General features: G+C 35.9%; 1 protein-coding gene across 7 annotated transcripts in view; it reads right to left on the minus strand.

The window, feature by feature from the left end:
• Positions 1-38: 38 nt before the first annotated feature.
• Positions 39-27220, minus strand: part of TUT4 (terminal uridylyl transferase 4) — a 118626-nt gene continuing 91444 nt past the window's right edge. For 2 of the 7 annotated variants that reach the window (XM_090269463.1, XM_090269464.1), the window contains 10 exons: positions 23241-23318; positions 22510-22687; positions 22191-22238; positions 22021-22103; positions 11791-11906; positions 10630-10853; positions 9571-9671; positions 6609-7056; positions 2492-2650; positions 39-555 (listed from right to left, as the gene is read on the minus strand). In XM_090269463.1, coding sequence (XP_090125589.1) covers positions 467-555; positions 2492-2650; positions 6609-7056; positions 9571-9671; positions 10630-10853; positions 11791-11906; positions 22021-22103; positions 22191-22238; positions 22510-22687; positions 23241-23318 — 1524 coding nt within the window. In that variant the 3' untranslated portion in view covers positions 39-466. Of the gene's footprint in view, positions 645-2491; positions 2651-6608; positions 7057-9570; positions 9672-10629; positions 10854-11790; positions 11907-22020; positions 22104-22190; positions 22239-22509; positions 22688-23240; positions 23319-27220 lie in introns of all 7 variants that reach the window. The other 5 variants (XM_090269466.1, XM_090269465.1, XM_090269470.1 and 2 more) reach the window with 5 other exon arrangements.

Below are 27220 nucleotides of genomic sequence, written 5' to 3' on the forward strand. Positions count from 1 at the left end.
TACAAGAATGTAAAAGAAAAAAATTCTGAATATTCATGTTGTAGTTTTATTTTATTTTATTTTTGTACCTTTTAAAAAGTTTTTGGCACTACAAGGTTCTGTAAAGAATAGAAGTGACAAATTTAAAACACATGAAAGTCTTTCCTAATTCTTAAGAACAATATATATAAAGTCTGAAGCAACCAAAGTATGAATACAGCTAATAGAAAATAAAGAATGTAATTTTTTTAAATTCTCTCTTTATACAGTTCATCAAGGTTAAACAAAACATAAAATTCCCTTAAAAATAGGGTAATAAAATAGATGAAATTTGTATCACTCAATTTGGTGATACTAGTAAAAACTATAGTTCATATTTATATACAAATAATACAGTTCTTAAAAACAGTCTTAGAATTTAAATAAGCTATCTAAATGTGTTAAAATTTTAAATCAGGACCTGATTTGTTTTGCTTTCCATTAAATGTCACTTTTTCTGCTGAATGTAACTGACATTGAGGTACGGATACCCTTGAGACAGCAGGATTGGCTGGTTGCTGTGCATCGGTAGACCAGCTGAAAGAAAATGGACTTGCATTACTCCGACACGTTTCCTCTTGGTGGGTGGGGACAACGCTCTCTACACCGACGGGTGGCACATCTGTCTGTTGGACACAACACAGACAGGAAACTGAAAGGCTTGTGCCTGTTTATCTGATAACCCCTTAGAATTAACTTGTAGCTATTCTCTTTTTTTTTTTTTTCTCTTCTAATTTATACAGTAAAGAGGTGATGAAACATGTCAAAACATTTGGTAGGGGGAAGGAGGAGGAGGAGGGAAGGGACTTGTGGATATGTGAAAGCAGAGACAAAAGACAGATGGAGGGGAAGAATCAAGGAGAACAGACCCACTAAGGAAAAACTTCAGACTCTCCCTCCTAAAACAGTTTGTATAACCAACGGAATTCCCTCAGCCCCAGTTCTTTGCTTAGAAGAAGCAGTCACAGTCAAGGTTCTACTTTTCTATCATATAGGGGATGCCTCGTCAGTACATGAATAGTTTAGGAAGCCTGACAGTCAAACCAGTGACTTCTGCTTAAAATTATCACTTCATTCATCCAACACTTCCTGAGTATATTTCTTTAATTTATTGAACTCATAAGTTTAGCTGTAATAATTATGACTCTAGTTTTTTTAACCATTTAGGTTAACCAAGAGCTAAAGGCCATACTCAGACATTCCCTATTAGAACTGAGATACCTCTGAGGCAAGTAGGCTAGATAAAACGCCACAAGTTCCTTAGCATTCTCCTTAGTTTGTAATGTTCATTACTTAGATTAAAGCCATTATTGGTACATTAGTACCAACAGAATATAGTGAATTCTAATGTCATTCAAACCTTAGTTTTACTAAACAAGTCTGACCATGTCACTACTGGACTCAAAAACAACTTTTAGAGCCTGACTTATTAAACCAAGTCCAAACTCTTTCATGATACGGCCTCAGCCTACCTTCTCTATTCTCATCACCTACACATCTTTCCCATTTACCTGATCCTTGAGTCCTATTATTTTTCTCTTCTCTTTTTCCCTCATGCCAGGCAGAATTCAGAGACTCTGCATATATTATTCCCTCACTGCTCTCCCCTCTAATCTCTAGAAAATCTCTAGAGAAAAAAAATCCGGAATCTATGTCAAGATCTAGTTTAGCCCTCATATGTGTGACTCAATTGGTTGGGCGTTGTCCTGTAAAGCAAAAGATCACCAGTTTAACACACTGTTGACTGGTCATGAAAAAACTTGTATTTTCAAGGCCAAACACTGTTGACCAATAATGAGTTAACTCGTGTTTGAACCTGCATTAGCTTACACAGTTCTTATACATCATTATAAATAAAGTATATTGAATTTTATTTAGATTGTTTCAATTTCATATTCAATTACGAAAAAATAGCCAGTGATATAGGATAGCTTTTGTATAAAATTGCCGGTCAACAACATGTTAATTACTGGTCAAGGCATATGCCTAGGTTGCAGGTTCAGTCCCTAGTTGGGGTGTGTATGAGAGGCGACCAATCGATGTTTCTCTCTCAAATAGAGGCTTCTCTCCCTTTCTTTCTCCCTCCTTTCTCCTCTAAAATTAAATTTAAAAGCCTTTTAAATTTTTTCCATTAAAAAAAAAGAATCTAGTTCAAATGTAAAAATCTTGTGTGATTTGATTCCTAGGTTCCATATTCTGCTATCGCTAGAGCAAATTAACTGATTCCTTTAAGCTCCTATTGTTGTTTATCTTATGTCTGGCTCTCCTAATAAAATATGCATTAAGTGTGGGGGTTTTATTTAACGCTTGCTTGAGCAACAAAAACCTAGCATAGTCTAAAACACAGCATGCTCTCTTAATAAATGTATACTGAGTGCATGAATTTTCACTCTCGAATCCTGGCCTTCACAAAAGCTTCTTGTTCCAGAACAAAACCCACCCAGCCTATTAACAAATTTGTAAGCAATGGTACCTTGAGTATAGAAAGGCTTGTTGGGCTGAAATCTGGCATTTCCCTGATGCATGAAGTTTTGATGCAAACCATAAGGCCACGAAGCTGGAACAAGAGGGAAATGGGGACGTGGTGCATGTTCCCAAGGAATTGGAGGATTTAGTCCTGGAAAGCCTGGTTCTGCATTTCAATAAGAAAGAAAAGACATGTTTTAAAACATCAGTTTGTTCACTCATATATTCATTTCACAAAGATTTACTGAGTAGCTACAACTGGCCAAGAACTACGCTAAATGCAGAGGATATAAAAACAATTTTTTAAAAAGAATCACTGTAATTGTGCCCAAATTATTCATATAGGAGACATATAAAAAGACATATACAATAATATGTGGTGATTTCTATAACAGATCTGTAGAAGGTGTTCCAAAGACAGAGCTAACCAAGTTGTTCAAGGATAAAGGTTTTCCTGAGACAACTGACTAATTGAGTTTTAAAGTACAAAGAACTAGTTAGTCATGAAAAATGGGGAAAAGAGGGCATTTTTAGACAAAAGGAATAGCATGTATAGAAGCCAGAAAGCAGAAAATTACAACAAGTTTGGGAAAACAGAAACAAGAGTCAAGGAAGGAAGTGGTAACAGAAAAAGCTTAACACGTAGGTAGGATCTATAGTTGAAAAAACTGTAGTGCATCATTAAGGAACTTACATTTTATCCCTAAAGACAATGACAAGCATCCTAGAATTAATTATATCTGGGCCTCAAAAGAGATTCTATTGATTGGAAGCTGAGGCACTGTGGTATAATGGTTGAGAACTAGGGCTTTGGAGCCAAACAGGTCTAAACTAAGTTCAAACACCAGTTCCCAAAATTACTAAGTTTCAATATGAACCTCGGGTCGCTGTGAGGATTAAATTAGGTAACAAAATAAAAGTGGCTTGTATAAGTTCTGGCATACAAGTAGGAACTCAAAAAATATGACTCCTATCCTTTCTCTGGCAAATGACACCCATCAATCTAGTTCCTTTTAAGATTTATCTTTAAGTGCTCTACCCTCTGAATCTTTTGGATCATTTTTGGTGGATTTTCTAATTTAGAGTCACAATGAAGCAGGAAATAACTTGAAAAACACTGTCCTTATTAATTAAATGTCCTACAAGGAACTGAAATTAGGGGTAAGGAATGGGGAGGAGTAGAGAGCAAGAAAATGAAAACCCATATTGGCTGCATTTTAAGCTCAGTCTTTTCAGGAGGCTAGCAGAAAAATAAAGCCGCTGGTTTACCACAAATTCATAATGCCAAGTTTCAACTAAAAGCTGAAGCTGCAGGGCTCAAAGTTAACAAAAAGTAAATGAGACTAGATATACATATCGAGTTCCTGACCAATTGAGAAATAATGTTTTAACATTAAAGGATATTTTTAAGAATATAATCCAATCTCCCTTGCCCATTTTTCACAATGGAATCGCTTCATAAAAGAAGTAATACAACCGCATTAAAAATCATTTCAAAAATAAGGGAAAACTCACACAATCTCCTACTCTAATACAATCACTATATCACTTTTAATATATTCTCATCTAGTCCTCCCATTTTTAACAAAATAGTAATTTCAGCTATAATAGTAACTAGGAGTTATACACATCTATGCAACAAATAATAAATATTTGAGTAATAGTGTATTATATAACAATATGTGAATAATGTATGCATCATACATTAAGTACTATACCAGATACTAGGCAGACAATGACAGATAAGAAACAACTCATAGTCTCTAGGAGTTACGTCTAATGAGTTCTGCAGACAAGTAAGGAGGCAATTTCATCACAGTAAGATAAGGGTTATGATATGGATATTAAGGAAACATGAAGAGAAAAGATGCCTAATAAAATTGGAGAACAGGATCAGCAAGAGCTAAAGGCTTCCTGAAGAAAGTAATCTAAATTTAAAAATGGAGAATGAATGAGTTAGCCAGCCTTTGAAGCAAAGCAGAAGGAAGTGAACGTAAGTAGAAGAAGAAATGGAGAGGATATTCCAGGCACAGGGAAAAACTTAAGTAAGCCATCAGGGGTAAGAAACAGTATGATTACGTTTGTCAGATATTAGTTCATTAAGGCTGAAACAGAGATCAATTGGCAATGAGGAGAAGTACTTAAAACTATAAAAACTGAGCCAGTATATCAAAAGGCAAGACACTGAGTCTGTCTTTATGGTTATAGAATTCACTGACTATCCTGGTGCATGTCATGCCATATACGCAATAAACATTTGTTAAATGAGACAAGCAGAGGCCATTTTAGAATGGCCATGTATGCCATTATCTTTTGATCTTGGAAATCTGAATGAGTTCCCACATTCTGGCATTTCTGCTCAGCAAAATATATTATCTGTATTGTTCCAAAAAGCATCAGAGATACCTCTTCCACCAATGCTCTAAAGAATAGCATTCTTTTGCTTAAAATTATCACTAAAATTCTTTTGAAAATTGGTGAAGGGCAGGAACCAAGCTTTGAATGTACATTTCCTATACAAACTACATTTCAGGGTAACAAAGAATTTATAAGGAAAAGTTCTTTATACAAGAATAGTGAACAGAAAAATCATTTTACAATCCTTAATGAAATAATGGTTATCAGCAACAATTATCAATGTGGCTAAGATTATTATGTAAAAATTAATGAAGAACTTGATAATGTATAGGACAAGATGACATCACCTAACTCATGATCAATCTTAAGTCACTAAAAGAGAAAGAATCAGTCAGTTCCTTCTGAAGTGCAGGAATAGGAAACATACAGGACCAACCAAGAAGATTCTTCCCTACAACAACAAAAAATCTGATTCTAACCCAGCCTCTGAATGGAACTACCACTTTACAGGAAATATGGGGAAAACAGTACATGTTAATGCCACAAAGATACAGTCAGTCAACACCAGAATGTGGGAAACATTATAGTTTCTTCAATAAATAGTTAATGTGGTGAAGAAAATAGTGAGGGAAAACTTATGAATTAAAGGAGACAACAGATATAACAACCATATACAATGAATGGGCTTTGCCTGAATCTTGATTCAACAACAATAATTTTAGAAAAATAAGAAAAAAGGAACAAGGGCTGGGTATTAGATGATCCTGGGTACAGTAATAGTCTTGATTTCTTTCAAGAAATACAACTCAAGTTTATAAGCAAATTTCATTAAATACTCAAGCCAGAACTTTTTTTTAACAGGATGAATGGGTTAGATAAAATAACGGCAATGTTGTTAACTATTAAAGCTGGCTAACAGGGGGAGAGAGGTTCATTATATTTTACCCTCTTTTTGTGTACACTTCAAATTTTCCATAATAGTGTTTTAAAATAAAACTATTACTAAAAGCTGGATATGAAACTAGATATATGGTATATATGAACTATTTATTTACATGTAAACATTAGAAAATAAGTGGATGGCAAGACACCCAAATATTATTTAGTAATTATGTATAGGAAATTAAGATTGAGTAATTTTTGTTTTCAAATATTCTATAATGAAAATCTGTTACTTAGGTATCAGAAATAATAATTATTTTTTAATGCTACAAAGTGCTACCAGTATCTTTTTCTTTTTAAAGAACTGCCCCTTACTGGGAATTAGTAAGAGTCCAAGGCAAAGAACACAGGTTTTAAAGAAAAGAACTGGATTAAACCTTGGATCTACTATGATTAATTATGACAGCATGATAGTTAAATTACTTAATCCTTCAATTTCCTCAACTGTAAAATGAGTGCTAACAATACCTACACAAAGCAGTATTGCAATCAAAATTTAAAATAATATTTATGTATATTACCTCATTTAATATTCATAATATCCCTGTTAGATACTATTAACATTCCTATTTTACAGACGAAACCAATGTACAAAGAGATTAAGGAACTGCCCAATGCCACATAATAAATGGCAGAGCCAGGATTCAAATCCAGGTAGTCTGAATCCAGAGCTCATACTCTTTACCTTTATCTAATCCTATGTTGCCCCTACATAAATACTGCTTGCATCCTTTTCTTCATATTTATTGCCCAAGTTTCAACCAATAATATGAACCACCCAACCTTTCTACAGACAGACACAAAAGAAGAAAAGAAAGGGTTACCCGAATTCCCCACTGCACCATTGTTCACCAGGGAATTTGGAGCCACAGTACGAGGCCAGTGTCCATCATGAGAGGAGCTAGGGATCGCCACAGGTCTGGCAGCAGGTTGTGCAAAGATGATGCTGGGATCGTTCAGGCCAATGTTGCTAGGGGTACTGCCTGGTGCAGAGTGGATCACTGGGCCATGGATAGGCCAGGATGGGGCAGGGATCTGGAGGGGATGCATTGGCAACAATCCCATATTGTGCATGGGAGAATACTGAGCTGGTGGTGACTGGGGAAAGTTATACATCGGCATCTGGACCTGATGAGGGGGCTGGGCTCCCTGCTGAGGTGGGCCAAGCTTAGTTTGGGATCCTGGTTGGGATACAGGCTGAGTAATGGCAGCTGACTGGGAAGAGTTCTGTGGAAATGGCTGGGGCTGGGGAGAATAAGATGGTGAATCAGACTGCAGAGAAAAAAAAGATAAGATTTTAAAATTAATTTATAAACATCTTAATTTTATAAAAGCACTGATAATCAAAATACCAAATTTTGGAGTTATTTCATTACAACATTGTAAACAGAGCGTATGATATACATAACAAATAATAGAACCCCATGTCACATGAAGGTAGAATGTTTCGCAAGGTCCTAAAACTCATCACATTAAATATTACCTCATAAACCGTTTTACTACCCAAAGAGAGAGCCCAGCCATCATTTCCATCATGTAGAATCCATACTTCCAACTGTAACTAGCAACTTACATCTAAATATCTCAGTCACTTCAATTCAGTCCCTCAACAAGTATTTACTAAGTGTGAGTTATGTTCTGGGCATTGTTCTAGGAATTAAAAATACAATACTAACATGTATGCCCTCACAGAACTTAAGTTTATGGGGGAAAGGAGGAGAAGCAGATAAAGATTACATAAGCAATCACAATAAAATGCAATGATTACTATGATAAAGTATGTAATACTGTATAGTGTATAATGAAATCACAGAGTGTGAACACCTAAACTGGCTTTGGGAGAAGGGGCAGGGAGGTCAGGGGGTGGAGGCGCAGGTAGATAAGATGAAAGGAAGAGGAAACTAAGGAAAGCTTCCTGGAGAAAATGATGCTTAAATTGAGACTCAAGGGCAAATAGAAACCAATGTGATTTTATAAAGGGTAGTGAGATAAGAAGGAAAGAGTGTTTCAGGCAGAGGGAACAACATGACTGAAAATCTACAGGCAACACCACACGGCTTTTAAAGTAATTGGAATCTGAAAGTTTATTATTATAAGGGAAGAGGAATGACAGATCTGAGGCTGAAGAACTAAATAGGATCAAGATAATGAAGGTTGCTACAGGCCCTGTAGTTTAGACTTATCCTGAGGACCTTGGGAAACAAACCACTGAAGGGTTTTAAACACATCAGAAACATGATCAATCTGCATTTTAGAAAAAATATTCTGGCTTAATAGGAATGAAAGAGAATATTTTAAAAGATAAATACGAGACTGTTGAGACTGTTTAAAAGGCTGCTATATATAATGCAGAGGTTCTGAGATGATGGTAGCCTATGCTAGGGAAATACAACATAGGAACAGAGGGAAGAAAAAGGCTATGATCTAGCTATTTTTTATATGCACAAATAATAGGGCTTGGTAAGTGACTGGATATGGAGGTTGAGCATAAGGGAGTAGTTCAGGAAACTAGATAATAGCATTCCATAAGATGGAGAACATAAGAGAAAGAGGCAAATCTGGGGAGTTGGAGAGAATATGAGCTATATTCTAGAGATGTTGAGGTTGAAGTGCTTTGTGAGACATTAAATAGTAACATTGATCAGACAGACTCTTCCCAAATGTCAACTGAAAGAAAAGAGAGTGCTAGAAGCAGAGAATGAATGTGAGAGGCAGCATAGGAAAGTGGTTTAGAGCATAGGTTTTGGAGACAGCTTGAGGGTTCAAGTCCTGTTTCCAAGTATCTGTTGACTTCAGGAAAGAAACTCAAATCTGTTTCTTCACTTGTAAAATATAAATAGTAACAAAATCTACCTCACAGGTTTTTGTGAAGATTAAACAATAAATGTGGAAAATATAAACACCAAATTCAGGATAGTAGGTACATTTTAATGTGCTCCTAAATGTTTTTCCATGACTCTCCTTATTACTGGTTTTCAAATGCTCTAAGTATGTTTTCTAAAATACAGATCACATCAGATTTAGCATGTTTAAGAGTTAACAGCTTTGACGCTACACAGACTTGGGTTTGAATCTTTTTAATTTCTTATTCTCATCTTCCCAATTTGTAAAATTTGTTCAGACTAATACCTACCACTACCCAGGGCCACTTAAATTTGATTAAGTGTGAAGTACCTAAAGCAAAGTGTCAGGTTTAGAGTAAGCATTCATTAAGTATTAAATTATTTTAAGAAGGTGAATACAGATTCAGACAAAAGAGTAACTCCACAAAGTTAATATGAAACCTGAGAATCTGAATTCTAATTCAATACTATGTCTTTTACAGGGTATATCTTCCTAGCTACCCATATCAGCTATAAGACAAAAGTTTCAAGCAAGTGAAATGCCATATATGTATTGTCCTAACACTGATAACCCCTAATACAACTCAATATTTGTGCCTTTTTTTATTAATGGTATTGATATTTTTCCACTAGGCAAAGCCTAAAACCTCAAAGTCATTATCTTATTTTAATCCAACAACCTTATTAGGTAGTTACTTTATTTTAAAAGTAACAAGACAGGTTCAATGAAGTTATAGAGCTGGCTCATATATATAAGCACAGATCTACACTACCGTGAAAGTAATGCTCCTTTCTACCTCATATCCTTAGCAAGGACACCTCTACAAAGCACTGTGTAATCCAGAAGAGTGTATTTACTAGTTTGAAAGATCAACCCTATCACCTACCCAAAATAGTGCTATCTTCCTGCCAAGAATAATCCATCTGCAGGCACAGTACTTACACATTCTGAGGACTGTCTAGTCCTTATGGACTGATCACCCTGTTGCTGGGATGAATTAGCCACTTGTTGGGCATTTACAAGGTTGCGGACCAGCTGGGCTGCTAAGAGAAAACATCAGAAAGAAAATCAAAAGATAAAGAAAATAGCAGAGAAATGACCATCTATAAAAGAGTCTCAAGTATCTTTAGGATTTTAAAACTTGGACTTTTAATCTATGATGATGTGAACAAAGGACTTATAACAACTAATTTTAAAAAGTACACTGGTCCTAAAAAGTACAACAAATGTCACATTACTTTTCTAAAGGAGATAATATACTTAAGAAAATACCTTCTGCAATAAGAATCTGAATAACTGAAAATCATTACTTCTAAATTACTCCATTTTTTTTCTTTCAATAAATTCTCATTTGGGTTTTTAATTCTTAAAATTCCTCATAAAATATAAAAGGAACAGATCTCGCCCTGACTGGTGTGGCTCAGTTGGTCGGGCAATGTCCTGCAGAGCAAAATGGTGCTGGTTCGATTCCTGGTCAGGGCACATGCCTGGGTTGCAGGTTTGATCCCTATTCGGGGCACGTAAAAGAGGCAGCCGATTAATGTTTCTCTCTCACATCGATATTTTTCTCTTTCTCATTCTCCCTCACTTCCCCTCTCTCTAAAAATAAATAAATGAAATCTAACGAACAGATCTCCCTTTCTCATAATAGCAGTGGGAAGAGCCTATGTTCCCAGAAGAAAACTTCTCATTAACTTTTTTGGGGGGAAAAAAGGGTTAACTTCTGTTAATTTTTATACTGAGAGAAACAGAGTGTGACTTAAATCTAAAGAATGCTTAAAGGGAATTGATTAAATATAATAGACCACAAAGACCTAGAAAGTGAATATATCCAAATACTGTTCAAAATAAAAGCCTGTCTAAATTTTATCTCTTTAAGAAATTATAAGGTCCAAAATCATACAGTGTGATTTGGAATGGAGAGGAATTAGGGTCCTTAGAATGGCATCAACATAAGTTACTTCATTTCCACCAGAAACTACTTTAACCTTTTCTATTTACCTGCCACACTGCTATTCCTCTGACGGGCCAGCTTGACCTCGGGGCACTCCCTTCGTACATGTCCTGCATCTCCACATATAAAACATCTGAGGTCTCGGGGGTCTCTGAAGTCTCTAGTATCATGGAGGTCTCGGGGATCAAGAAGGTCTCGGGAGTCTTTCTCCTCTTCATTCCCTTCCTTCTCTTCTTCACTGTCTTTCTTCTTTACTCTAAACAGTAAACTGCTGATACCAATAATGTGGGGCTAGGGACTTGTAAACTGAGGGAGTCACAGAACAAACTAAACTATACAAGAGTCTCACAATTAAAGTGACTAACACACTCAAGTTTCATGCATCTTTTAAAAGCAAAGGAAGGCATATTTATAGCACACCTATTCATATGGCAAGAACTGGGTATTCCAGTACTTTTATCATAAAATATCAAATTAAAATTTTTTAGAAATATATGTTCAATCCTGTAACAATCCTTAGAGGCCGGTATTTATTATCTTCATTTTACAGGGGAAGAAACTGGGGCTTAGGGAAGATAAGTATCTTACCTAAATTTAACAATCAGTAAATAACAGTGATAGAACTAGAGAGCTTGTTCTGCCTGGAAAGTTCTAAGCTCTTTATATCAGGCAAGACTTGATGACTAAAACAGGGATTTTTCTGATCTATTAATCACAGTACATATACAGAACACAGGAAAGTATTTTTTGTAGATATATATTTTAGCAGGTGAACAGAACGCATATTCCTCAAGGTAAATATATACCTCACAGCATATATCTCAAATATTCAGTTAATAATATTTGAATTATTGGCTTGTATGACTGTGAGATCCTCAGCCTAAATCCCATGTCTTGGGTCTTGGTCAATCTTTTTTTGGCTCCTAGCACAGTTCCCAACATACAACAAGGGTCAATAAATGATTCTTCTATTAAAAAACAAAAACAAAAAACCTGACATTTAATAAGTAAACAAAAGAAAGTTACGAGACATCATGATACCACAAATAAATCTCATTCTATTATAAAATCCCACGAAATATACATTTACCTAAGGTCCAATTTAAAGCCCTAATCTTTCTCACTTAAATATATTTGAACACAGTTATAGCTACAATTGACCTCAACTTTAAGTTCCCTGTAATGTTGATACAAAATTATTTGCCAACCTTCTCCTTTTAGGGCAGTCTTTCATGTAGTGGCCTATTTTCCCACAAACACGGCAACATCGATCATTGGGAGCCAGTTCTCCATCTGTTAATACTCTAGAATCAAAGAAGTATTCCTAGAGAGAAAATACAACTTTATTAGAATAAAAAATCACTACAAACTTTTGAATACAAATGGAAAGGGGACCAATATGCAGAAGTGGGTTTTTTTTTAAAAAGGAAATAAATATCAACAAATATTTCATTGCAACCAAAACCATATGAAAATGAGATTCATAAGAAACAAAATGAACAAAAGCCAAAACAAATGAAAGAAAATGAGATTCAGAATTGTCAGCATCAGCATCACTTTACATGCGTGCTATTTTCTCATTTATCTGTACATCTCTGCATAATATCTCAAATAGTAGATACTATTTTCATCTTTATATTATATCTGAGGATAGTTAGCCTCAGAAAGGTCAATTCATTTGCCCATAGTAAAAAAGCTGTTAAGTAACAGATAAAGAAAGGATTTAAAGCCAAGTCTGTCTGGCTACAAAGTTCATGCTTTTTGCTATACCAGGCTAGTTCTGGAAAGAAATTACTCTCTGTACATAAGAGCTCGATGTAAATAAGAAAATCCTCTGGTTTATTTAACATATAACTAGGATTGCATATGAAATTTCAAGAACATATAGCGTTTTATATGAAGTAGGGTATATCTAAAGAAGAGGTAGGAAAACAATAAGTAAATCATTTTCCAAAGCCTTGGAAGAACCAGGCTCATTTTTGCCGTATGCAAGTATCTTGCTTATCCTTTAGCTTTGTTTTGCACTATTACAAAGACTAGTTTTTCCTGACAGTACCCATATCTCTGAAAGTCAAAAAAACAAACCTATTTAGTGCCCTTCAAATCTATTTAAAGTCAGGGATAAAAACAGAAGACACACTCACTAGGATGACCATAATAATAATCAGCATTGGTGAGGATGTAGAAAAACTGGAACACACATATATTGCTTGTGGAAATATAAAATAGCACAGCTGCTTTAGAAAACAATTTGGCAGCTCCTAAGAAAAGTTAACATAAACTTTTCAAAATGACCCAGCAATTCCACTGTTAGGTATATATAAACCCAAACTGAAAACATACACCCAGAAAAAATGTGTACATAAATATTCACAGCAGCATTACTCATTATAACCAAAACTATAAAATACACGAATGTCTAACAAGTGAATGGATAAATAAAATGTGATATATCCATCCAATCACAAAAAGGAATGAGGTTCTGACACATGCTACAACATGAATGAACCCTAAAAACATTATACTAAAAGAAAGAAGCCAACAACAAAGGCTATGCATTGTATGACTCCATTACATGAAATATCCAGGGCAGAGAAATCTACAGAGACAAAAACTAGATTAATGGTTTGGGGAGTAGGAGAGAAAAGGAATGAAAATTGACTGCTAATGCAGATGGGGCTTTTCTTGAAAAAGGATGAAATGTTCTAAAATTAAGATTTTGGTGGTGATTGCACAATCCAGCAAATATACTAAAAACTACTGTATTGTAAATTGTAGAGTATGTGAATTATATTTCAATAAAGCAGTATTTTTAAAAATTCTTCATATGTACTACTGATGAAATCAATGTAGCTAAGTATATCACCATCATATTTGCTGCCAGGAAAAAATGAAGGCCTTTCTCAATTCACCCAGTTGATTAAGGCAGAAACCTAGAAACCATCCCTGAACTACTTCTCCTTCACCCATCACCTGTAATTAATCACCAAATTATATCCATTCTATTTCTGAATCTCTTTAATCCACCCAGTAAAGGTGACCTGGACCTGCCGTCAGCAACTTTTTCTATAAAGAGCCAGATAATAACTTCCAGTTAAGATGGAGGCATAGGTAGACATGCTTCACCTCCTCATGCAACCACAAAAAGAATTACAACTAAATCTCAAAACAAATTACACCCAGAACTGTCAGAAAATCGAACTGTATGGAAGTCCAACAACCAAGAATTTAAAGAAGCCACATTCATCCAGACAGGTGCCTTTGTGACAATAGGCCCCACTACTAAGACAGGGAGTCAAAGCAGCTCTACCTAATACACAGAAACAAACACAGTGAGGCTGCCAACTCGAGGTGACAAAGAAATAAAGCCCAAATGAAAGAACAGAACAAAATCCCAGAAAAAGAACTAAATGAATAGGAGGTAGCCAACCCATCAGATGCAGAGTTCAAAACACTAGTGATCAGGATACTCAAAGAACTCACTGAGTATGGCAACAGCATAAAGGAACAAATGAAGATTACACTAAGTGAAATGAAGAAAAATCTGAAGAGAGCCAGGATTCAAATCAACAATTTGGAACATATTACAGAAATAAACATTCAACTAGAACAGAAAAAAGAAACAAGAATTAAAAAAAAAACAAAAAACCGAGGATAGTATAAGGAGACTCTGGGACTTCTTGAAATGTGCCAATAGCTGAAACATAGAGGTGTCAGAAGAAGAGGAAGAACAAGAAATTGAGAGGTCTTCCGGCCAAGATGGAGGCTTAGATGGACACGCTAGGTCTCCCTCTACAACTAGAGAGGAATACAACTACTTCAAAACAAAGGATAACTAGAAATTCCAGAAAATAAAACTACACGGAAGTCCAACATATGAAGTTATAAACCAGCGGTGCCATTTGGGCAGGTAAGAGTTAAAGAGGGCAGTGCTGTTTGCGGTCGCACCGGAGGGCGGGCGGCGAGGAATCCCGGCTGCGCAAGCCCCTGGCGGTGCGCGACCCCGGCGAGGAGTCCTGTCTACGAAAGCCCCTGGCGGTGCGCGACTCCGGCGCTGGGGAGAGCGGCCGCCGCATCGCCTTGAACAGTGAGGCCCAGGGGGACGGGAGGACGGATCCCGGTCTCCTAGCTGAATAACTGTGTGAATCCATCTTGGACCCCCGCCCCCAAAGAAAGCACCACAGGGCTGCGAAATAGGTCGCGGACAGGCAGGCGCCGGTCGCTGATTTGTGACGCGTACACAGGCACTGCCCCCGACAGCCGGCCCAAGAAAACAAAACGCATCTGTCAAAATGAGGCAGACAACTATAGAAATACCGGTGACACAACTCACCAGACAGCAGATAGAGAACCTGACAGATGAACAGATAAGAAACCTGTCAGAGGCTCAGTTCTGGGCCATTGTTATCAGGTGGCTTACAGAATTCACAAAAGAGCAGGAAAAGATAAGAAAGAAGCGAAAAAATTTCATAACGAAAGGAACAAAACCGCATACGAGATAGAAGGTGAGAAAAAATCCAGAGTTCATTTCAACAAACTGGAATATGGAGAAGGAACAAGCAGTCAACCAATGCAGCGAGAGGAAATGGGAAGCAACAATGAGAGGATCAGAAACCTCTGGGACAGCTATAAAAGGCCCAACATAAGAATCATTGGTTTGCCAGAGAATGAGGAAGATGAACTAGAACTTGAAAAATTGAGTGAAAATATAATAAAGGAGAACTTCCCAGACTTGGGGAAGGGAATAGTCTTGCAGGTCCAGGAAGCAAGGAGAGTTCCCAAGAGACTGGACCCAGGGAGAACCACTCCAAGACACATTATAATCAAAATGTCAAAAATTAAAGATAAAGAGAGAATCTTAAAAGCAGCAAGAGAGAAGAAAAGAATTATGTACAAAGGGGTCCTAATTAGACTATCAGCTGACTTCTCAAGGGAGACCCTACAGGCAAGAAGGGACTGGCAAGAAATATTCAAAGTAATGAAAATCCAAAACCTACAACCACGAATACTCTATCCAGCGAAATTGTCATTCAGAATAGAAGGACAGAGAAAGTGTTTCCAGGACAAAATAAAACTGAAAGAGTTCATTAGATCCAAACCACTGTTATATGAGATGTTAAAGGGACTGGTTTAAAAAAACAGAAGCTAGGGAGATGAAACAAAGGCAAACTAAATAGGCAACGAGAGTGGAAAAGGAACTGTGGGTACGGGAAGCATATTGGGGGGAGGTCAACAGGGAGGGGGAATGGGGAAAGGGAGGGAGATGATATAGGAATTGGGGATCAAGGTAGGAGGGAATGGAATAGACGGAGAGAGGTTGGGAGGAACTGTATGCACAACTAATGGACATAATCTAAAAGGGGGGGACAACTGGAGGGAGGGGGGCCACCGGGTGGAGGGGAGCAGAGGGAAGGGAAATTGGCACAAATGTAATATTTTAATCAATAAAACACATTAAATCTGAAAAAAAAAAAATTGAAAACTTATGTGAAAAAATAATGAAAGCAAAGTTCCCTAATTTGGTAAAGGAAATAGACATACAAGTAAGTCCAGGAAGCACAGAGTCCCAAACAAGTTGGATCCAAAGAGGACAATGCCTAAAGTTAAAGATAAAGAGAGAATCTTAAAAGAAGCAAGAGAAAAGCAGAGAGTTACCTACAAAGGAGTACCCATAGACTATCAGCTGATTTTTCAAAAGAAACTTTGCAGGCAGTAGTATTCACAGTGATAAAAAGCAAGTACCTGTAGCCTAGATTACTCTATCCAGGAAAGCTATCATTTAGAATGGAAGGGCAAATAAAGTGCTTCCCAGACAAGCTAATGCTAAAGGAGTTCACATCATCACCAAGCCTTTATATAAAATATTAAACGGACTTATTTGAAAAAAAGGAGATCAAAACTATGAACATTAAAAAGGCAACAAATTCACAACAATCAACAACTGAATCTAAAAAATTAAAAATAAGCAAACACTAAGAACAGGAACAGAATTATATAAAGAGAGATCATTTGGAGGGTTACCAGCTGGGAAGGGAAAGAGGGAGAGTGGGGGAAAAGGTGCAGGGATTAAAAAGTATAATTGATAGGCACAAAATAAACAGGGGGATATTAAGAATAGTATAGGAAATGGAGAAGCCAAAGAACTTATATGCACAACCCATGGACATGAACTAGGGGGAGACTGCTGGAGGAACTGGGGGTACGAGGAGGAGGGTGGAAAAGGGAGAAAAATTGGGACAATTGTAATAACAATCAATAAAATATACTTAAAAAAAGAGCCAGATAGTAAATATTTTAGGTGTTATGACAAAACCGAAGATGTTACGTAGGTATTTACATAAAAAGAAAGAAAACTTCCACAAATTTTTTATTATAGAACTGCAAAATATACTAATAATTAAATGTAATTTTTATAATACAAGTTTATTAATTAGAAAAAGGAATTCTTTCCAAGGGAGACATTTCTCTTGAGGTTTAAAGTCAGCATTTCCTATCATTAAGATTGATGGCAAATATTCACCTGTTGATGCTAATCTGCAATTACATTTTATATATTTCATCTTTGAAAATGTTTTCATAGATGGAGAGGTTAAGATTCAAGAGAATAATGAACAGATCTAGAGTGCATATGGAACAACTAGTCTCTAATAAAGAAGAGATCTGTAGATGTAGGCAAAATTGTAGATCTGGCAGCATGAAGTTGAAGGAATATCTCTCTGACACCATTTTTGTCTCTGAGGGAGAACATCTAAGAGTGAGAATGGCAGAAGCGAAAGTTAGGACAAAATGCAATGAGTACTGACTTTTGAATAAAATAAATACAATTTCAAGTAGTTCTTATTGAATGGGAAATACAGGTAACTCAAAAATGTAGTAAGATGTCAGATAGTGCCACAAAAAAGAATGAAATCTTACCATATGCGACAGCATAGACTGACCTAGAGCAGCGGTTCTCAACCTGTGGGTCGCGGCCCCTTTGATGGTCGAACGACCGTTTCACAGGGGTCGCCTAAGACCATCGGAAAACACATATATAATTACATATTCTTTTTGTAATTAATCACTATGCTTTAGTTATGGTTGGGGGTCACTACAACATGAGGAACTATATTAAAGGGTTGCGGCATTAGGAAGGTTAAGAACCACTGACCTAGAGGATATTATACTAAGAGAAATATGTCAGACAGAGAAAGACAAATGCCATGATTCCACTTATATATGGAATGTAAAGAGCAAAATGAACAAACAACAAATAGAAAGATTCACAGAAACAGAGAACAGAATGATGGATGCCAAAGGGGAGGGGAGGTTTCAAAACTGGGTGGCAAAAGGTGACAGGATTAAGAAGTACAACTTTGCAGTTTCAAAAACCGTCATGAAGACTTCCGGCTAAGACGGAGGCATAGGTAGATAGGTTGCACTGCCCTCACAACTAAGAAGGAAGTTACAACCACTTCAAAACTAATAAACCCCAGAAGATCCAGAAAGTCAAACTACATGGAAGTTCAACACAGAAATAAAGAAGAAATATTAAGTCAGACAGGAAAGAGGGGCAGAGCCAGGACAGAGAGAATGAGGTGTGGCGCTTCGCAGTGGCAGCTGGCGGCGCTGCTAGCAGCAATGGTGGCTGGCAGCACTGGCAGCGGCACAGGGAATGTAGCTGCAGCGAAAAGCACAGTCGACAAGTGCAGTCATACATTTTAAACTGGGAAACAATCCCAGCCCCAGACCAGATAGTACAGCTCACAGTTCCAGCACTGGGGAAAATACACTGCTTCTGACTGCGAAAACCAGCGGAGGTTGGGGAGGAGGAAGAAACTGCTGGTCTCTCAACGGAGGCAGCTTGTTTAGTATGGGAAGAGGGAGAAGTGCCTGGAAAACGGGCCAGTGCACGGCAAGCAGCATTGTTCCCTCTCAGGCCCCTCCCCCATATACAGGGCCACAACAAGGTGAAATGGGTCACCAGCACTGACTAATACATAAGGCTCCACTCCTTATAACAGGTGCAACAGCTCTACCTAAGAAACAGAAGCAAACACAGAAAGCTGTCAAGATGACTTCTCTAAGTATGGCCCAAAAGGGTTGGGGGAGGGGCAGCTCAAGATTTCAGTGGGAGAACTGAGCAACAAGGAGGTAGCCAACTTAACAGATGCACAGTTCAAAGCGCTGGTCATAATGATGACAGACTTGACAGAAAAGATTAAGCATGACAGGGAAGAAATGAAGGCTATATTAAGTGAAATAAAGGAAAATACACAAAACTAGTGGTGAAGGAGAGGAACCCAGGGTTCAAATCAATGAATTGGAACATAAGGAAGAAATAAACAGTCAACCAGTACAAAAGGAGGAAACAAGAATTGAAATAAATGAGGAGTGGCTTAGAAACCTCCAACTTTAAACATGCCAACATCTAAATCATAGGGGTGCCAGAAGGAGAACAAACACAAAGAACAAGAAATTGAAAAATTATGTGAAAAAATAATGAAGGAAAACTTCCCTAATTTGGGGAAGGAAATAAGACATACAGGACCAGGAAGCACAGAGTCCCAAACAAACTAGACCCAGGGATGACCACACCAAGACACATCGTAATTTAAATGCTAAATGTTAAGGATAAAGAGAGAATCTTCAAAGCAGCAAGAGAAAAGAAGAGAGTTACCTATAAAAGGGTACCTATGAGACTATCAGCTTATTTCTCATAAGAAACTTTGCTGGCAAGAAGTATTCAAAGTGAGGAAAAGCAAGGACCTATAATCAGGATTACTCTATCCAGCAAAGGTATTGTTTAGAACAGAAGGGCAGATAAAGTGCTTCCCAGACAAGGTAAAGCTAAAGGAGTACGTCATCACCAAGCCATTATTATATGAAAAGTTAAAGGGACTTACTTAAGAAAAAGAAGATCAAAACTATGAACATTAAAATGACAACAAAATCACAACTATCAACACAGAATCAAAAAAATTAAAGCAAAAACAAACTAAGCAAACAACCAAAGTGGGAACAGAATCATAGTTATGGGGAGCATGTGGAGGGTAGTCAGCTGGGAGGGGGAAGGGAGAGTAACAGAGAAATGGTGCAGGGATTAAGAAGCATAATTGGTTGGTACAAAATAGACAGGGAGAAGTTAAGAATAATATAGGAAAGGGTGAAGCCAAATAACTTATATGCATGACCCATGGACATGAACTAAGAGGGGTGGGACTTTTGGGGTGGGGTGCTGGGTGGAGGGGAGCAAAGGGAAAAGAAATTGGGACAACTGTTAACAGCATAATCAATAAAACATACAAAAAAAATCCACAGGGATGTTAAAATATAGCATAGGGAATGTACTCAATAATACTTTTAATAACTACCTACGGTGCCAGGTGATACTTGAAATATCAGGGGGATCACTTTGTAAAGTATAAGATTCTCTAACCATTATGCTGTACACCTGAAACTAATACAAAATAATAGTGAATGTTAATTTTAATTGAAAAATAAAAAAAGAATGTCAGTTATTATTGAAAGTCCAGGTAAGGCTGGTAAACATTAATTTATAGTGTTGTACTATATAAATAAAGCTGTCTGGCTTTATGACTTTTTCCCATTAGTGCTTACCTGCATAAGCATAGACAGATGGTGGATGGTTAAATTCATGTAAGGTTCAACACACAAGGATGCAAAAGGACAATGGTATAAAGGAATTTAAAGTATCTGCCAAAAACTTAAGGTAAAAGGAGAGAAAATCAAGACAGAAGGTAACTGATAGAATAGGAGAAAATGGCTCACTATATCAGAAGACCTAATCATGTAGAAGAATAGGTGAAGTGGGACTATCTGAGTAAGAAAAATGAAAGAAAATATATTTGTCTTCATTTTCATTAGAGTTTAAAGAAATGAGATACATCAATTTTGCATGCTGTTATAATCCAAGTACACAGCAGAAAAATAGTTACAAGATAGGAATTCAATCAATATATATTGAAAGAATAAACTTTACCATGGAAAGTTGAAGCATGAAGGACTACTAAACAAATATATTTTCTACAATATCAGTTTTACTACTGATATAATAAAAACAACTTAATGTCTATTGAAGTATATAGTTAAACTGATAGATCCAAACTACAGAATACTATATATTGACTTTTAAAACAGAATAAAGTAGATCAAAAATGGTTAGCAGACTCACAGGCCTCTTCTGATAGGCCCCAAACTGATGTTTGGCTCCTACACCAAATGATAGTCAAGACCAAAGATTTTTATATTGGGACTACTTATAACATGCTCAGTTAAGAGTTACTGATATGTGGTATCATAGGCTAAAATCAGCACATTTCCAGTTTACTGAGAACTCTAATTTATTATTTATTCACAAAATTGGTAGGTTCCCACTGAACATAAGCATGTGTTCACACTAATAGTGGGAATTCCCATAATTTTCAGGTAAAATGCTTTATCAGTGCTTTCCATTTATTGCTATTTTAATATTTTAGTAAAATTATTGGATTTTTCTTTTATTAAACATTTAATTCTTGCTTGACTTTCGTGTTTTTTCAAAATTTACTGTCATTTTTTTCTCTCCATATAAATCATTTTCACCCCCCCAAGGGGAAAGACAATCAAAAATATCTGAGAACCAGTGCTCCAGAGGAATAAAGCTCTAGACTTTCTCTGCTTCTCTTACTCCACACCCCTAAGAAAGAGCATTAAAACTGGACTGAATGAGATCAAGAATATTCATTATGAATAGCAGAAACATGGTTTCTCTCTTGAGATTACTTCTTTTGGGAGTTTCTTTCCCTGCAAAACTAAGACCTCCTCCCATTGAAAACCAAACAAAAACCAGAATGAGACCAAGAGGAGTGGGGGACACTATGCTACCCAGTTCAGGCAAAAGGAATACTCTCAGTCCATACTATTTATTTCAGCTTACTAGGGCTACATTAAAATTTGAGCAAAAGCCTCAGCAAATAATAAAGCATTTCTTCGGTGTTGCCCTCTGTTTATATTTTCATCAAGATGTCCAGAGATGAAGGAGGTGCAGTGGGCAGCACCTCAAATTCAAAATTTAAGGATCCTCAGTCTTGATTGTACTCCCTCATTCATTCAACAAATGCTTATTTCGTACATCCACTTTGCCAAACACTATGATAGATAGGCACTGAAGACATGATGATAAATCTTATGGACCATTCTCATGGAAATACAGCCTAATGGAGGAGACAGAATTTGACAAAGAGATTAAACAAATAGATAAACAAAATTTAGCAAACGGATATCTCATTATGGACTATGATAAATGCAATAAAAAAAAAAAATACAGGGTGCTATAACCATCTCTTTCCCTATTTCTAACACCATCTTAGAAACAAGATTAGGTTTCTTATACTATAAAAAGAAAAGTGCTATAAGAAAAAAGAAAAGGACTAAGAATTCAAATTATGTAAACTTACAGCTTCTCTACCAATGAGTGGATAAAAGGGAGTACCAAAAAGTTTCCTTCCATTGATAAATGCCTTCATGATGAAATTGGTCACTATGGAAGAAAGAAAAAAACAATAGAGATGCTGACCTTAATGTGTAAGAGTTGTAACAGCATGGAATTGCTATATTTAAAACTTACTTTTTCTAGAAACTCCAGCACCAAGATTATGATTCAAGTCAAAAGGGTCTAGAAAAGAATATTTTTATTTTTTAATTGAGAATTATGTTCATTGTAACATTAAATATACTTAATAACCATGACCACAGTCTAAAACTATATACTTAGACCATCCAAGCAGCAAATTATTATTATTTTAGTTATAAAGGATGGAAATAGATAAATCAAAAGAAAGAATTTTCTAAATTCTAATGTGTTTTAGTTTTCCCCTCAATTTCCTTGGCCAAATGAAATTGGCTTTTCAATTTGTTTTGTTTCTGAATGTCAGCTAAATGATTACCTTCAATTGCAATGCATTTGGACGTCCACTGCTTCTCAAAAGTTGTTAATAGCTTTTTCTGCCGAATGCTAATTACATATTCCTTGAAATCAAATTCTTCCGTATAGAAGCGAAGCAGTCCCAACCAAAGCTCTCCTAATGTTTCTGTGTTCTTCCCAAGCGAAGGTAAACGCTTTTTCTACAGAAGAGAAAACAAATAGAGGAAGAAGAAGAGAAATATCTATATCTATGCAAAATATGGACTCCAAATACAAGTACAGTATTCCCTCACTTATCATGGCTATTACGTTCTAGACCCCTCCCCCACGATAGGTGAAAATCTGCGAAGTAGGAACCTTACATTTATTTTAGTATTTATATATATTTTAAGGCTTTATAAACCCTTCCCACACACATATAAACCGTTCCCAGTCCCTTATTAACCTTTCCCACTCCCTTATTAACCTTTTCCACACTTATAAACACTACTTATGTTCTTAAACATATCCTACACTCTTAAACCTACGTAACTTTAACAACATATGTATACAGTACTGCAAAATCCCGCAATATAGCAAAAAATCTGTGATAAATAATTAAATATAATATTTTTTAAAATCCCGCAATAGAGTGAGATTGCGATAAGTGAACCACTATATAGAGGGACTACTGTAAAATTATTAAATCAAATTATGTAAATCCTAACAATTATCAGTAAGCATTTTATAATATAAAGACTATTTAAAAATTACCAGTTCTTCTGTTTTATCAAAGAAAAAAGCATTCCATCCATCAACCATTCTCTGTGGAATCTGTTTTCCATCAAATATCTGCATAAAAAATTAATTTTATTATTAGATTTTAAGTCATCTAACTCAACAGCCTAAATACCCTCACCTCATTTTAGAATTCATCTGTAATAGACATACTGAAATACTTCTTCCAAAAATGAGTATGTCAGAATTATACAATTTGATATTAAGTTATTAATGAATAAAATCTGTCTGAAAGACCAAAGATCCATTTGATTTCATTTGATGTTACATATTTGGCCTGTTAAAACACATCCAGCCTAAAACTAATAAAGTAAAACTAAAGTAAAAACAAATGAAAACGGCATTTTCATTCAGGGATCAAGGATGTAGAAATACATAATCGATAATAGCTACTGATTGTGTACCCAAAGGAAATCAATGGAATTGTTTATTTTGGTGAAGGACTCTAGTACCTTTAATCTGAAAAGCCCCCTGGACACGGATTATTTTTAAAACAGCAAATTAGGTAGCTTTCCCTGAAATCTTATAAAGATTATATAAAATCTTCATGAGGAATTATGAATAATAATTCACTAACCTAAGGAAGAAGAGTGCCCCATAATATGATTATATAGGTACAAGTAACCTCTACAAGCAGTTTAAGAAAGAGATTAGGTTCAGTGTCAGCAGTCCTCATTTCTAGTCATAGTCCTGCCAAATATGATTCTGGGCAAAACAATTATGCTCCTAAGTCCTCAGTTTTCCCAATGAAAATGAGAGATGAGTTTAGTTGTTTTTAAATTTTCTGTTAAGCTGTAAAACTCTTTCCTAAAATGAAACCTTCCTAAAGGTTCAGAAGTGTAAAACAGATAAAAGCAAAGGTACTCTGATAAAAGAAAACATATCTCATCTTCCCTTACTCCACTCATACATAAATGAGCTACTAAGAGCTTATGAAAATATATACTTTAAAACCACAAGATAAGGTGATCCCCATGGTCCCTTCCACTTTAGATGGGAAAATTATTTACAAAATTAGCCCTGGCCAGGTAACTCAGTTGGTTAGAGCAGTCCCAATATACGAAGGTTGTATGTTCGATCCCCTGTCAGAGCACATACAAGAATCAACCAGTGACTGCATGGATAAGTGGAAAAACAAATTGATCTCTCGCTTTCTCAAATCAATAAACAAAAAAAAATTTTTAACTTTTTTAAAAACCACCAATTATATGTCTGGTCTCCCTAATTTCACTCTCAGGTTTAAGTTCCTTGTGGGTAAGGACTATAACTTATCTCTGGAATCACCATTCCTACTATTACATCAAAGCCTGTCATATAGAAAATACTTAATATATGTTTGTTGAATGAATGTATCTACGGTGTAAGCACATTTACACAAAGTTTCCCGGGACTTAAGCTAATAAGTTTTTTTTTATATTTACATGTAACTTACACAGTTACCAAAAATTATCTAGGAAAAATTCTGACATTTTATAAAACAAAAACGGTAGAAATTACAGATATTAATATCTAAAACAAAGTACATGGGATTCTGCCATCAAAAAAGAAATGCAGGTTTTAAAGAGGCCAGACTATCTGATGCTATTGTATGTATTACAGGGAAATGACACACAGTATCTCTTTAGACCTTGATTCTTTTTAAGAGAATTCTACTTTTGTGTAATAACTATGATCCAAACCCAAATATATTGGCTGATAACACAGTCAAGTGGACTTGTAGGCCTTAGAGGGTGTTTAATCATTAATTTACCTGTTTTTATAAACTCTCATTTCACAATGCCTAACTTTCCACTCTGTCTCATCCCTTACAAGCTACCAATACTAATGGTATCTGCTCTTTCCTTTACACACACACACACACACACACACACACACACACACACACACACACACACACTTTCTTTCTGTTTCTCTCCTCTCTTTTCTCTTTCAATACCAATCATTCCCCATTCAAGCACTCAGTCCTCCCCCTGAAACCTCACCAAACACGTTAATCATATTTGTACAAGAAATAACCTTGTACATTTACTTTCTTTTTGTGATATTTTAATATCTACTGCTATATTTAAATTACAATTTCTTAGTTATGGTAAAATACACATAACAAAATTAATCAACTTAATCATTTTGAGTGGACTATTCAATGGCATTAAGTACATTCCCACTGTTGGGCTACCATTCATTCACAGAATTCTTTTCATTTTGCAAAAATGAAATTCTGAACCTATTTAAGCAATAATTACCCATTTCTCTCTCCTCCCTGCAGCCCCTGGTAACCCGCATTCTACTTTGTCTATGAATCTGACTACCCTAGGTACCTCATATAAGTGAAATCACACAATATTTGTCCATTTGTGACTGGTTTATTTCACTTAGCATAGGCTCACCCATTCTACTGCAATTTTTAAGAAAACATAGTTCATAATATCAAGTGTGCATAACGCTTCCTAATACTCTTACTAATTTTTAAGTGAAAATTTACTTTTACTTAAGATGATCTGCTAAAATACAGCAAAATCATTCTGCTTAGAAAAGCTCCTTTTGACCTAAAGAATCTTGTATTGTTGACCACAAAAAACACTTAGCAGAGCCTTATTGATACCCAGTCACTTAAAAGTCTAGGTTCAATCAAAAATAGAGTCAAAGATCATCAGCTTCATTAAACATATCCTTACCCTTAAAAGTTGATCGATGCCAATGACCAATATTTAAATGATGCCAGAGCAATGGACAATGGGGTCCCATATGACAAGCAAAAAGGGCCAGAAGCAAAAATCCATATATCATCAGTTCATATGTATCACAAAGCCCCCCACAATCACAGCTCATTATGATGGAAAACATTCCATGGACTGTCTCTCATTTCATCAATCATTGTCTGTTAAGCAGATAATGGGAGAGTTCTTGAAGTAGGCTATAGCAATCCTACCTACATTTTTCCAACAATATTAGTAAAGTTGCTGATGATAATAACAATTAATAATAATAATAATAAAAGCAGCCACCACTTATGAACACCTACTTTAGCACCACTACATTCAAAGGTATGTGATGTTTCTGTCCCTTATATTAACAATGAAATAATACCATTATTACAATTGTACTGATGATGAAACTTGGATTAGTGGTGGTCAGGCACCTTTTTGAAGGTCACAATATCAGAATTAGGATTCACACCAGTTATTTCTTGCTCTAAAAGCATGCCCTGCTCTTTCTGTTATATCATGCTGCCTCAATGGCTCCTCATGCATGAGTAATATAATGAGAGAGCACAAACAAATCACCATAATTTCTGTTCCGTTTTGGTTAAGCATAGTATTGTTGAAGTCATAGCAAATGGCTACTATGATATCACTGGGTCAATTATGCAAAATACGTATCTCCAAATTTAAGGCCTTGATAACAATTAGACTAATACAGAGAATGATCTTGACATTGGCAGGCCAAATAAATTCATGTTAAATTTTAAATATCCTATTGAGAACAACCTTATTAAAAATAAATAAATAACATAAGATTCAGCAACTTAAAATTTTCTGCTAGAAAATGATAAAAGTTTTTATTTAACATCTACTGTTTGTTTAAAAAAGAACATGCTGCTAAAACCACATGGTATTCATTCGACCTTTTTAAAGCTTACTAGGTCATCTGACCCCCACCATATGGCTTGCTATTTTGTGATTCTCTTCTTTGACGTGGCTATCAAAGTTTACGTGAAATCAAAATATGTGGTTTACCAAACAATTCTGATGTTTCTCTCCTACCTCAAAATAACGACCTTTCTAAGAAATTAGAACAGGATCCTCCCTAATGCTTGCAAATCCACTTTGTGCCAAAAATGAAGAGGAACAGATGGATGATTAAGAACTCCTTTGTACCTGTTTCAGAGAACATAAATTGACTACAAAAAGGGATTCCATAAATCACCAAATCTGAGTGAATGAGTTTAATCTGTT

This window comes from Furipterus horrens, unplaced genomic scaffold (assembly GCF_987537825.1).
Source record: "Furipterus horrens unplaced genomic scaffold, mFurHor1.1.pri manual_scaffold_3, whole genome shotgun sequence".
Lineage (NCBI taxonomy): Eukaryota > Metazoa > Chordata > Mammalia > Chiroptera > Furipteridae > Furipterus > Furipterus horrens.